At 43.4% G+C, this 14,423-nt stretch overlaps 1 protein-coding gene across 9 annotated transcripts in view; it reads left to right on the top strand.

Moving 5' to 3' along the window:
* LOC116919110 (potassium voltage-gated channel subfamily H member 6) overlaps positions 1 to 14,423 on the top strand; it is an 88,152-nt gene that overhangs the window by 50,228 nt on the left and 23,501 nt on the right. For 6 of the 9 annotated variants that reach the window (XM_045171403.1, XM_045171398.1, XM_045171394.1 and 3 more), the window contains 7 exons: positions 2,467 to 2,616; positions 4,005 to 4,215; positions 5,073 to 5,377; positions 5,459 to 5,922; positions 5,996 to 6,110; positions 6,178 to 6,338; positions 7,302 to 7,346. In XM_045171403.1, the coding sequence (XP_045027338.1) occupies positions 2,467 to 2,616; positions 4,005 to 4,215; positions 5,073 to 5,377; positions 5,459 to 5,922; positions 5,996 to 6,110; positions 6,178 to 6,338; positions 7,302 to 7,346 (1,451 nt within the window). The remainder of the gene's footprint in view (positions 1 to 2,466; positions 2,617 to 4,004; positions 4,216 to 5,072; positions 5,378 to 5,458; positions 5,923 to 5,995; positions 6,111 to 6,177; positions 6,339 to 7,301; positions 7,347 to 14,423) is intronic. The other 3 variants (XM_045171396.1, XM_045171400.1, XM_045171399.1) reach the window with 3 other exon arrangements.

Raw genomic sequence — 14,423 nt, 5'->3', positions numbered from 1 at the left:
CGCTCCATGCCGCCAGTTGCCGCTTTCATCAACACAAATAATGACGATGTATGAGGTTTTTTTGTTCAGCAACGGATGATTCTGGCTCGTTCTTTCAGGAGGGGCTCGATCATTGCAAGTCTTTTTCGACTTGTTCAACTTGAGTTGGTCGCTGCTGACGCTAATGCACTCGGCTTGTTTGATGCCCTTTATGTACAATGCTGAGCTGTCGGGCGGGCTCGAGTTGCAAAAAAAAAAAATATAGACCAATTCAGTGAACCGTGACGTCAGTTTTCTCAACTTGGACTGTGTTTCTTTGACCTGTTGGGTTTTATTTTTCGTCCAGGCTATGTCTACTGTAGCCTGCAATAGGTTGCGGCAGGTGACGCTGTACAGCATTAGCATACCTGCCAAGAAAAATAGCGACAGTTGGACACAGTTGTGCGTTTCTGTTTGTACGTTACGCACATGTTTTCCTTTGGTTCTGTATTTATAGCAATTCCGATGTTTGATTTGTCCAGAGTCTAGCGAAAATAAGGAGACATGATTCCTCTTGCCAGTGAGACCAGAATAAAAGATCTCTGGGCTTATGTACCAGAAAAAAATGTACTTAACATTGTGTTGTAGGAGGGAGGGATTCCCGGAGCAATTTTACTAATGCCAGTGCCTTATGTAACACATGTCACGTTGCAGCACTCTTCTCGATGAACTCACATGCTACCACGCAACGAAATTCATTTTTATTTGAATTTTTTACTCTCTCGACTCGCCCCCCTACTTTTTTTTTTCCTTGCATGTTGTAATTATTTCAACGAAATCCCGAGCTCTTCGTGTTTTTTTGTTTGCCATCTTTTGTGTGTGACCGTGGCAGCAAGCGCAAGAGCCAGTTTTCTTTATCTCTTTCGGTCGTTTTCGTTGCGACAGGAACATCAGAAGCGAACTGTCGATTGTACGGCATTGCATATTCAAAAACTACCGGAAAAAGGACTACGACTCTCGAGAGATCCATTGATTTGGTGGGGGGTCTCGTGAGCGATAGAGGCAGTGCCGCAACGACTCTTTCATTTTGTTGGATGCTACGGTCGGATGTGTGTGTGTGTGTTATCGTCGTGACAGAGTGCGGTGACACGTCCCGTTACTCGGCCGCCGTAGCGCCAGCTGCTGCCTTGCCATTCCGTTCGATTCGATAGACGTCAATAAATGGTTTTTAAAAGAAGAGATCGGAAACAGAAAGCGTCTTGAGTAGAGCGCCTATCTTTTGAGTATTATAAAACCGACCTCTTAAGACGATCATATGCAAAACTGTGGTCACGTTTTGCTGCAATGTATAAGACATAAGACAGCGCTGCAGGGCTGTGAGAGAGCGGAATGAGGGTGCAAGCTTTTGCGCTAGCAGTTGGGGTTTTACTCGAAAGAGGTACTGCGTAGAGCAACGGCTTTGCATCCGAATAATTCATCTGATGGATGCTGTCGTTTTCAGGCTGATTTATTATTTTTTTATTAAACAAACCTTTGGTAGGGCAGAACTCGAATTTATACGATTGGAAGATTACTTTCGGCACCATGTGATGCCTTGTTTGATTATTCTCACGCATCTTTTCTCTAGATCTGTTTAGCGATTTTAATTAGATTGCCCGGGAGGGAATGGAACGCCCTAAGTCGAGCCGTCACAGGTGGAAGTTTCTTGTTTTACAACCATCTCTACCAAAACGAAAGCTTCTAAAATTTCCTTTTTTTTTTTTTTTTGTTCAATTCAAATTAAGTTTTCCGCGTGATTTCCCAGATCCTATTCAGGCATCCCTTGTCCCCTCGTCTACTCGTTGACCTTCCGGTTGTTCAATGACAATTCCCCCTTTTTTTTATTAAACCTCGCGCCTCGCTCTTCTTTTCTTTTTGCGTCGTTCTCAATCCACCGACACGTGCCTATATGGTTAGCGATCTCAAAAGAAGACGTCGAAAAAGGTGATGGCATTGCATCGTCAGAATAGACAAGACGAACGTGTGCAAAGGTGTAGAATCCTCTTCTAACACGAAAGAGGAGAATAGGCCCCCCGGCTTTCGCTCTGCTTCAAAGAACTCTGCAACATACAAAAGGGAGTACACGAAGCTCCACATTTTCGCATTTTTCGGCCTTCATTTGTTGAAATATTAAAATGTCTGTGTTCGAATTTTCTTTACTTATTTTATTTTACAGTGAAGATGCAAAAATTTGTTTTGTCTTTTTCTTACTGCGAAACAACGCCAATTTTCCCCGTGACGATTAGAACGCCGTTAAACGTCCATATTCGCTTTAAAAAAAAAAAAATCAGATTGCCAGTATGCGGAGATGGGGAGGCTTTCGTCTCGCTGATTGTTCGATCCCACTGTTCGATTCAACAAAAAAATGGATGGATATCACGACTTGTGTTTGATTAACAATCTGTGTGTAACAAGAATCGCAATAACTTTTGTTTCTTGTCCTCTCTTCTTGTTGTGATTTCTGTGTAGGCACCAAGTTCATGTGCAGCCAAGTCATCGCACCAATCAAAAACGAGGCGGGTGAAGTCTGCATGTACATCCTTAACTTCGAAGACTGCGACGCCTTGCCGGATGCACCTAATAGTGCCGAGCATTCGACGACTGTTCGCTTCAGCAAATGTAATTGCGTTTTCTCTCCTATCAACCGTGTTGTGTTCGCCTTTCATCTTCTGCTTCCTTTCCGCACGCTTTTACATTGTATCCACGTGCAATTTAATAGCTACCCATATGATAAGTCCAACAAGCTCTCATTTGTTCCCTTCCGTTACCGCTGAAGGGTTTGAATTTTTTTTTTTAAATACGTTTTTATTGTTTTGTTTTAACAAGGAATGCTACTGCACGCTGCCCAATCTAAACACTACCATGCATGGCTTGAATAGTACAAGTCAAAACTAAATTTTTGTTTAAGGGCAAATTGCCGATTGCAGATCAAATAGCACCCAACTGGGACGTTGGTCGTCTTCATTTGATCCTTTTCTTTTGCTTGTTCGTCTTGTCTTGAAGTAAAAGGCGGACAAAAGGGGGAAATTATAGGCCTTCCATCTTTCGGGCATCTACTGTGTAATCCACCGTATGTGCCTATAAATCAGCAGACAGAGTCCCGGTCTATTCAACGATGCGCAAGTGAGAGAATGGGTTCGCCTTCAGAGAAAAGCATGTGCTGCGTAAGACCTAATGTCTCAAGAATGCCATGCTATACGAGAAATCTCAAAAAGAAGATGATGGCGATTACGACAAAAGGGGAGGAGGAGAAAAAAAATATATATATATATGTGTATGTGGAGGGGGGGGGGTAGCATTATTAATTTAGTTATCCTAGAAAAGGCGGACATCTCTGATTTGATTTTGTTGTACAACAGTCGCCTTGTAATAGTATATAGACTTGCTATTGCGACCCATAAGGGGCCACATCAGCGTTGGGAAACGAACTAAAGGCACAACAAAATCCGAGGCAACACGATACTGCATGTGTAGGCCGAAGTTGAATGTCAATCGGATAGAAAGAAGTTTAGTATTGATCGTTTTTTTTTTTTTTTACTTGCTTCCTGTCTCTTATCGACAGATGCCTAGATGGCGATACTTTGCCATGTCACGTTCAGAAAAAAAAAAAGAAGGAATTCATTCACTGATATTAAGGACTCAAAATCTTTTTCCGACTGTGGTGCGCCCAGAGATGCACAAGAATTCCTATTATGAGATTGTCGCTGTACAACGAAACTCTTTACAATCTATCAAATAAGTTCGAGTTAGCAGTTTTGATCCAATATATACAGTTTTGGGATTGGGAGAACGGGGGAACAGCCAGGCTCAATCCAATAGAACAGATGTTCATACGGGAGACGAAAGAAGAAAATGAAGATCTGTTTTGCCGATTTTGGTCTTTTTCTTTTGTTTTTAATCCTTCCGTTTCCAATTTTACCGGTTTCCAATTGTCTTTTCTTCCATCCTCTTTCAACCCGCCTAACATTCGAATACGTCTTTTGTGTGTGTGTCTTGATTTTCTACAGTCGATCGAGCAAGGCAATCGTTCCGCCAATCGTTCCGGATGACCTCCATGCGTCGCAGTCGTCGCAACCAGCCGCCCTCATCGGGGATCCCGAGCCCGCCGATAGACGACAGTGCCTGTTCGTCAGCTTCGTCCATTCAGGATCCTGAAGGCCGGGTCGTCTCCAGCTCCAAGTTAGAGAGTCCCAAGGAGGAAGAAGAGAACCCTTTCCCGTAATGTTCACCTTGACAGCCAAAGGCATTCCATTTCCGACTTCCGTTCTCCTCCGATCTCATGAATGGTTTTTGGCACGAAACGAAACAGAAAGGAAACAACTGCGAGGAAGGGGGTGGGGTCTGACAACAAGAAAAAAAAAAAAAAAACTAAAAATATCTAAAAACGAAAAAAAAAAATATAATAAGAATAAAAGATAGGCCTTTGGAGATTACCAAAAATATGTAACATAGGCAACGTGAGGGAATTAATTATCCTGTAGACCAAACTGAGAGCAACGATGTTAGTAGCGCACGGCTAAAAGAGTAGAGAAGGAGCGTGCAGGTTGAACTAGGGCACGAGGATAAATGAATGTTTACGACGAACCGTCAAACGTATCGTATTTTTAAATCGAAGGACTTTTTGGTCCCGCCGCTTTAGGTTTCCATAACAACATTGTGCGAGTATAGTTAGAGATAAAAAACTAAAGGAAACAAAAAGGAAAGGAGACTTTCCTAGTTAGGCACAATCTTCGAGGCTACCGTCTTGCGTTTCACTGGGACCACACGCATGCAAGACACTATATTTAGGCGCTTTACGACCATGTTTCTTGTACAGTTCCCAAGTTAGAAGTGAAAAAAGTCTGAAAGAAATAGCAAAGCCATCAAATGAAGAACATTAAATCGTTTCAGCTAAAGAAATAGTGAGGCGGAAGAACGGAGGATGCGGAATGAGCCGATTGGCGTTAAAACGCTTGCGAGTGTTTTAACGATGATTACAAACAGCGTGTGGCAATGGTTCAACTGCCTTTTTTTTTTTTCCTTTTTTAAAAATTCTATACGTGTTTGTTTCTTCTTTTTCATTTTCGCTGGCATAGTTCGGATGTTTTGCTGTCGACGGTATGCGAAGTCAACGAGAAAATTTTTCCGGCCATCACCCTGAAACAACGCCGGTCGGGACGCGATGGCGACAAAGATGAGGAGCAGAGACAACCCAAAAGGCGATATCCAGTCAACCAAGAAAGTGTGGTGCAGGAGGACGAGGAAATTCAGTCACCAGAGCTCGATTTGTGCGTGCTCCAGCCTTTGGAATTCGACACGGCCATGATGGACGGCCAGCAATGTTTAGCGCTGCACCATCGGCGACGATTTAGTCGTCAGCGAGGTTCAATCTCTTTAGATGGTAATATTGGCTTTAATGCCCTTTTATTTATGCGCAACCCATGATGGGATCAGAGACTTAATAAAAGAACGACGTGCTTAGAATCGGTGTTGATTACGTCGCGGCTCAACGCACCGCTTATTCAAATTATCCCGGACGGGTCGCCAACCAGGCCATCTGGTGATCGTGACATGAATGGCCTAGACGGAGAAAATCGTGTGGGTGGGACGATGGCAGTGAGAGGAGCGGCGGGACATTCAAACAGCGTCGACCTGTCGCCGCATAGCCAACGGCACCTATTTTACACGAACGAAAGCAACCGAAGCTATTCCGCAGCCCATCCGTCGCCTAGACATCCGGCTGATCAGCAATGCCGGAACAGTTTGCCGAGAGTTTCCCTCACTTCACTGGGCCGCGCCTTTACGCCCAGGAGTAGCTGGAACGGGAGTAAAGCCGCCCTGTTGCAGCTGCAACGTAAATCCAGCCGAACGGATGGTGGAGTTCCTGGATATCTGGCCAAAAAGTATCACTTGACGAATGCGAGTGATCGCTCGGCCAAGGACCAGGTGTGTAGCTATGAATCATAGATATCTACGACGCTTTTTTTATTTATTTGTGGATTTTTTTGTTGAAACGCAGCACCAAGGCAACGCCATCTCATTGCGTCCGACCTCATCTCTGGACGCTCTCAGCCGGCACAGGATTTCCGAAGTGACGAGTCCTTGGCCCTTTCATGGTCTCAATTCCATCAACAGTAAGAGACGTCAAATTGATTGCAACACAAGAGCAACACAATTGATTTGATTTGATTTTTTTTATAGCCTCGCGATCTCAGATAAGCAAAAGTGTTCCGAACGCCAGTTCCGATTCCGACCTGACACGCTACAGGACATTGTTGGCCGATCGAAATTCACAGCGAGGTGATCGCAAATCGCCGTCGCTTAGCGTCGCCACCACGGCGGTTGAAGCCGCCAAACTCAAGGTACATTAGCTAAAAATGAGTCAGCACAAAATGATTGTGCCTATTGCCGTAGGACTCGTGCGTACGTTTGCGTAGATTGGCTGAATCGTTTGACTGATTGATTTTTAAATAACTAATAGTTATCGGGAAAAATGTTAAGTAAACTCAAACGGAGCCAGTCGGTGGCTCTTCTGGCCCGGCTGTGTACAGTGTACATACAGTTTGTCTTTTAAACATAAGTTTGCAGCTTGGTAGGCTAGATGGCTCTGCTGCTCTATTTTTGCTGGCTCTCTTAGCGCTCTCTTAACACATACACATGTACACATCTATACCAACGATTGAACCATCACCTCAGTTCCTTATCCTGGCCCTTCCTTTTGCATCTGCATCGCCACAAACGAAACACAGTCTTTTACTCTTTTGTATTTTGGACAATTTTAATTTGGCAAGCTTTTCCTTTTTCCTAACTGACACATCTTATGGCATGCATTATTCATGCTCAACTAACAAGCCTTAACTTTGAAACCCTTTCTCGGAAATCCATTCGAAAATTTGGTTCATTATTTTTTTCCCCGCCTCCTGACCCCTTCAGCTGCCATCTTTCCCGATTCTACCTTACTTTTCCTTCAGCAACTTCATCCAGAATACAAAAGAATAACGGAAGTAAAGAGTAAAGGAAGGTAACAAAACAAAATGACACAAAAAGGACAGGAAAACGTACATAAACATCAAAACTATCGAAATGGTCGAGGTACATTAGATCAGCATACATATACAAACAGAATTCATTTTATTACATACTTTCTTTCAAACACTTCGCGAAGGGGAATCGCCCTATTTTTTCTTTCTTTTTTCCTTTTTTTTTTTTTTTTTTTAATTTCATTTCATTTTTCATGGGTCTACAGATATAAGTTTATTTATTTTTTATTTATTTTTTATTTATTTTTGCCTGTGCACTCTCTCAAAGATTTTCTCATTTTTCAGCAGAATGCCATCCATCCTCAGAAAATGGGAGAAAAAGTTGCTCAAGTAAGTCCACTTTCATTTCTTTTTTCTTTTTCTGCCATCGCAATTTCTCTTACTCGACCGTCGTTCTGATTGCCGCTTAAAATCAAAATCGAATCTTCTTTTTATGCGTATTTTCTTACATAGTTTGGCACTGTACTATATACATAGTGTAGGCCTGTATAGTCTGTATACCTCGGCTTTTTTGAATTTTTTTATTTCGAAAGCTACTAATTTCATCTCGGCCACTGTTACGTACTTCAACCTCCGTAACATCGGCCAGATCAAGGGGGCCTTTTGAAGTTATGGTAACTGACTGTATTTTCCGAATTGTATCAGCAGCAGATTTTATCTGAAAAATGTTCATCGTATATATATCCCTGTTGGCTTTCAAGTTTTTGAAATTCTGTTTTTGAAATGTTGATTCGGGCTCCTTCTTAAAATGAAGGAGAGAGTACGACGCGAAAACGAAAATTGTGACCTAATTGATTTGGCATTGGATCCGATCAGTGCTGTGTAAAGGTAGCGTAGACTACGCTAACGTAGGACATTTTTTATTTTTCTGGCAACGTCCGTTGATGTTACAAAAATTAATTTTTTTAATCACTTCCATGTTGACTTTTTGAGACACACCACTAATGAGATCCTCTTAATTACATTTGTGACGCAACCGCCGGGTAGCCGTGTGCGGTCTGCCACGAGCTTGTGAAACCATTTTTAGCGCACACTCACAAATGAAAATTTGCATTGATTTCTTTTGTCAATTCTGTGTGTGTGTGTGTGATCGACTTTGCAATTAAGTCCTTATAATTTGATAGAACCAACCGAGGAAAATATTGTCACTTGTAACGAAGTCTCACGCCATTTGTCGTAACACTAAAAGAGCTGATGTCACGCTACTGCCACCATTGCATTTCTATAGGTAGTTCCGGACCTGGGAAGAATCAAGTGAGCGATGAGAGTAACCCCGAGTCAAAGGGGAGAGGAAATGAGAGAGTCGTCAAACTCCCCTCTCATCATTAGCTTTTCTTGGGGGGCCGCTATTTTGTCCATTTTTCTCTCGACTCTCTTTGCTGTGTCCTCTATTCTTTTTGTGCGATTTGTTTTTCTTAGAAACGACTGTAGGCGGGACCTTGGCATCACGCCCGTTATCGCCAGTAGGCCAAATCGCGGCCATCGAACATACAGGTCGTATTCCCTCCAACTCCTCTACTATTATCTTGAATCGGTTTGATCATTGAAAATCACTGTCATCTAGAGCATCGAGACTTGAGTTTTTCAAACATTGCTAAACGGTTGAAGCAAGAAACAGGCTTGTTTTTGTTTGTTTTTTTTATTGTACTTGTTTCTTGTTTGGTTTTTGTCTTGCTAAAACCAGGACACACGAAATTTATTCTCGGAACAAGAGACGATCGTGAGGGCTTTACCAGTGATGAAACTGTTTGTTCCTTTTGTATTCATTCACCCTGTTTTGTCGTTGCTTGATTTTTTTTATCCGTTGCCGTCAGAGCCTTTCTTTTTGCGCGCCACTCTTGTCGTGTCGGTTGAATCCATTCATTCGGATTTGGATTGGCATTAGGCACCGGATGAGTGAATGATGGATAGAGGAATAGACGTTGCGCCGAATGCGCTACTGCGGTCGTTTCTCGTCGTTGCTTTTACCCGTCTGCCTCTTTTTTGTTTGTTTCTTCTTACTTACATTTTTATTAACAATTTTTGTTTCCCCCCGCCATTCCCAACATCGTGCATGTCTTCCTTCCGCGCAGTTCGCCGGATTACGATACTACCGCCCCCTCGACTGTCTTCGTCATCCGCAGCTATGACGACTAAAGTAGCGCAGTGCCCGCCTATATCTAGTTCTATTTCGAAAACAGGATTGACACATCTCGATGCCTTTCGTTTGGCTGTTTCACTAAGACGTGCGTCTGTCCGCCAAGCAAACTACTTTACCATATTTTCCTACGACTCCTTTTTTTTTTTTTTTTTCTAGCTCTCACTTTTTTTCACCATCTACCATCCGTTGCCAAACTTTGTTTTTTAAAACTTGCTGGCCAGTTTTACTGCAGTCCAGTATGCGTTGTAGGATGCGGTTCTTGTCAGGGTGCCTGCTTTTATTTATTCGTCGTTTCTACGTCCGCACGTGCGGCTTTTGCATGTAGTTGTGTCGTTCTTGTCACGTGCTTCTCTTTCGGAAGACTGTGACTAACAGACGATCGAAAAAAGCCACACAAAAAAAAAAATCGAGCTTGTCTATAAAGCATATTGATGTGTCGGTGGGGTAGACGTGAGGGTTGGGAGAGTGGGTAAAAAGTGGAAAGGTGGAAACATGGTGCAGCGCGGTCGTTCTTTTATGAGTTTAGCGAGACTATTTGACTGTGCGACTTGGTGGCGGTGGGCCGTTCAAAGAAAAATGTGCGCAAACGAGTCAACCTGCACGCCCTCTGTACGTGTAGTCGAGAATTTTCCAGCTATCTAGCCTTGTTTTCATTTTTAATTTCGGGTGACATCCATGTTCGTGCGGGGCTGACATTCTCAGTTACACAGTGCGTGCTGCTCTTCATCCTTTTCCTCTGTGCCGCTTCCGTGTTGTGGTTCACTGGGTTCAAATCAGTCCAAGTGAATATTTTTGATGGCCGTTATTTGTGTTAGATCGCGAGTGCTGGGCGAGCCGCAAGCTGGTTGGTGGCATTTTTACGATGCTACATCGAGTGAGTGATACGAATTGCTGCAAAGCTGCAGTCATTGCGTCACGAAGATGCTGACTAGTAGCGGATCTACTGCATCGGCGTCTATTTTGATGGTGACTTCGCGTCACGGACAGTTTAGTGGTGGTGCCGTTTGCGGGACAATGGCTGCCTCTACCACGGCTACCGTTGTCAGCGACGTTCCACATCCGCTAACGGATTTGTTAGTGGCAGGTACGCAAAACGACGATCTTGTGCGGCACAATAACAACAACACTGCCGCATTGACGAGAGATGTTGACCCAATGACCGTTTCGTCCACTTCGCACCGTCGTCGTAGTTCCAACAAATCCGGCCCAAGTCTCTTAAGTGCCTCTTTACGGGGCAGCCATAAAGATCAGGTAGGATCACCAAGGAAAACGTACAGGGCTAGGATGTGACGTCCGCCGAGAGGTTATGTAACTTAAGTTGTCTAGCCTTCCTTGTCACCCCCTCCCCCCACCCACCCATCTTTTCGTACGCTTGTGTACGTGAGAGGGCTGTTGATAAGCGTGTAGCTTAAACACGGATGTACGTAGGCGATGCAAATTTTAAAAACCAATAACCTACTTTACCTTACATCTCTGTTCGATGGCTAGAGGATACTTCCGTTTTTATATGACCAGAAGCTATAAAAGTTTAACAATCGTTAACGTTTCATGTCTTTCTTTTAATTTTCATGGTGATTCATGGTGACGTCGGATTGCAAACCATGGCTGATGCGGAAGCTTTTATTTTTTTTTTTTTTTTGCCCCTCTGTGTTTTGATATTTATTGTTGTTGAATAGCGAAAAGGAAGAGGACGCGAACGTCATTTACTCTATCTTATTGGGCTTTCTTCTTTTGTTGTTGTTTTTTCTTCTTGGTCGTTTGTATTTACGATTGCCTCGTTTTTTTTCTTTTTGGTTTCATTCTTGGGAAAAAGGCGTCCCACTCTGTGCGGATTGCGTTAGTTGGCTTCGTACAGGGGACGTTTGAAGAAAAATTACGAGAAACGATGAGGAAATGAGGGGCGGGATAGTGCAAGTAGGGGGAAGAAGAAAAGTCAATTTGATTTCAATTTCACGGAAGGTTTCATGTGAATCTTTGAAAAAAGAAGAGGCCCATTTTTTTTTTCCGGCCAACTATAGAACACTGTGCGACCGGCATTTAATTCACTCAGTATCAATTGTGTTAGCCGGCTACTATGCATAGTTTTCTGTTTTGTTTTAGTTACTGCGCTACTATTTGTTTTCCTCGAGGTTTGGAACGCGCCTTGCGCTTTTGATGGAACGATGAAAAGAATCACGTTGACACTGCCCTATTTCCTTTTTATCTGAACGTGCCTTGGCATTTAATGGAAATGCAGTATTCCTTGTTGCCATGGAGACATAAATGATTGCCAGCAGTATAGACGGAAGAGGGGAAATGCCTGCTTCGATCCTGCATTGCAGGGTTTCCAGGTTATTCGTGTAGGTGACCTTTTGCCACTGTCTTCGAGTGAAGAGAAGTCCTATAGAAGGCCTAACGTTTTTATTGTTGATTACTAATTCCTCCCGGTGAGTTTATCGATACAAGTTCAACGGCTACTTTTGTCTCCTGCCTCGTGATTCGTGTTGTTGTTGACAGTTTCTTTCTTTATAGCTCGGCACCGAGCGGAAACGACGTTTGAATAAATCTTTTCTTCTTACGTGGCCATCTGCCGAGGACAATGCACAGCACGTTTGAATGGTTGTGTCAGGGATGAAATCTAATGGAAAATTGTGTTAGTTACTTTGAAAGCAAAGCGTCCATTTTTCAAATTCTTCGCGGCACTCTTGTGACTCACGACAGCCGCAATCGTGAGTCATACGCTCCGCACGCAAACCTGCACTTTCACAGACGATTTGACTGCTGTCTCGGCATTCCGGCCGATTTACAATACGACAGAACGCGACCCTCAAAAATTCCATCTGCAATATGATCTTGCTTCATTTCTTTGATTTTCCTAACCCACGATTTTCCATAGCCAATCAAGCGGAGGCGAGTTGATTGCGTTTCTCCTGCTAACCCTGTCGAACTGCCACACCGAAATGGCCGCCTGAGTTTGCAACATTGAGCAACTTTGGCTCCTTGCTATCTCTTTCCATCCTCATTCTCGTCTCTCTTTCTTTATGGATTCTCAACAATATGTATTTTTGATTTACGGTAAATATGCAGACTTCTTTTTGTTTAACTCCGTGCCTAGGATTGATGAAGCGCAAAATGCTCGTAGATGGGGGATAGCATGGCGACACAGAAGGCAAAGGCAAAAGTATGTTCAGGATAAAGAAAAGGAGTAAAAGGGAAGAAGGCAATAATAAAACAGTTGGGTCGATGAAATATATGCCGATGGGACATGTCAACTGCACCGCTGGTGCAAGTACATGACAAGAGATAAAAGAAACGATGAATAAGAAGACAAGGTAAATGCGTTCCTCTGAATGTTGAAACTACACGGGATCGAGTGTTGCAAGTGTGTTTTGCATCGGCTTGATTGATTTGATTTGCATCTCTCGATTTTGTCTATTCGTGCCTCTTTCTTCCCATGTTCTCGACGCGTCCTTTGTTTACCGATGCAACAAGTTGCAATCTAACTCGGTAATATTATTTCTGCGCACACAAGCGTCTTTTCAAGTGATATTGTTTCGATCCGCTCTCTTGGATCTCTTGAATCCAATGCCGCCAATTGGCACGCGTACATTCTGAATGAAAATAGAGAGATCCTCACGCTTGGGCGCAATAGCGTTCGAAACAAAGAGGGCGAGAGATGGGACATCCTTGATTGAAATCATTGGAAAATCCTACAATAGACGAAAAATGCGCCTGGATGCGCCTTGCTTTGCCCTCCTCTCCCTCTTTTTTTTTCTTTCTTTTTTTGTAATCCGTTCTACCCGCCGGATACGTTATTCTCCTTCTCCCTCTTACTCGTTTTCTTCACCCCCGTCTCTTTCCTCTTCCATCCTTTACCGTCCTTAAGCATCCATCGTTTCTCCCTCGCCGAATCCTCAACTGATCAATAAGATTGCTGCCGTGCTGTTTTGACTCTCGCTGTCTCCTCATTGACTTTTGACAGGAACGACTCGTCTGCATGTAAACGCAGTGTAACAGGCAATAGGAAATCGCGTCTAATTTGAAAAACTCGCGCATTTATTCCGCTACTTTAAATTCTTTTTTTTTTTTTCTTGTGGCCTGTAATTTTTTTAAAGCTAAAGTGGAAAATGATACCCTAACGTAGATTCCTGCGAGTTTCTTCTTTTTGTCAATTTTCATTTGAATTCAGATCTGTTTTGAACCACGTAGATTCAATACCCCAATACTTTATGCTGCTCTGTGTTTTGTTGTTGACTGCGTCCTAGCTTTGAACGAAGAGCTGCTTGACCCTAACCATATTTATTTACTTGGTGTTTGCGTGTTTGTGTCCCGCCGTCTACTTTGATTCATCACTCGGTCTTTATAAAAGTAAATCCATCGAGACAAAGCCTATCGGTGGAAGAGTCGCGTGCTGAACGTGTTTTTACGTGCGATGCCAACGCCATTCGTGCACACCGGCTGACTGCAGTTAGATTAGGTGCGCTCCGAGGAGTAGTGATGTACCCGCCACACATCCTGTACACCTTTCCCGGCCGTTTCTTCTTCAACCCACTTCAAGAGAGCTCGCCCCTTTCTCTCTCCTCAGTTTCAGCCGTGCGCACTGATAGCCTATCGATCGTCTTCTAAAAATCGTGCTTTGTTCACACAACAAAGTGGTGACACGAAGCATACGCGGGTCTTTAGGAGGAACTGAGAAAGTCAAGTTCACGGAGTGTGTCAACAAGGATCGTCAACACAATAAAACATAGGCATTAAACTTTCACCAATGGCATGTGAGGATGGCGAGTGAATACGCTGTGACGCAATGTACGACACAAATTCTAGAAGACATTATCCGTTCACGCAACAAAGAAGGAACCGGAGATGGTGATGGCGAAGGCATTTTATGGAAGAAAGGACACCTAAACGACTTGATAACCTTTCACGTACAGAAGGCTGTTGAGAATGACACCTTCTTTGTCTGCGAACTACGTTCAACCTGTAAATAAACAAACGGAGCCCAAAACAAGAACAGCTGCGAAAGACAGTTATTTGACTTGTCGTCTGGGAATAGCTGATGATGGGTCAAGTCGTATGGCGATCGCTAATGTAAGCAGAACCTAACGCACGTTGAATTACCATTCATCCAGACGTTCGTCACGTCACGTCTTTCTTGTTATTCGGAATTTCGCAACATACCACGGTTCGTCCTATGATGGCGATCAATCAAGGAACAGGCAAATTTCCTTGCCAATTGATTACGTCGGCCCCCCTCCCCTCTTCCCCGCCCACTAACTTTTTTTTAAAGA

This window comes from Daphnia magna, linkage group LG3 (genome assembly GCF_020631705.1).
Source record: "Daphnia magna isolate NIES linkage group LG3, ASM2063170v1.1, whole genome shotgun sequence".
Lineage (NCBI taxonomy): Eukaryota > Metazoa > Arthropoda > Branchiopoda > Diplostraca > Daphniidae > Daphnia > Daphnia magna.
The sequence above is the reverse complement of the archived record's forward strand: the minus strand, read 5'-3'. Positions and strand labels throughout refer to the sequence as shown.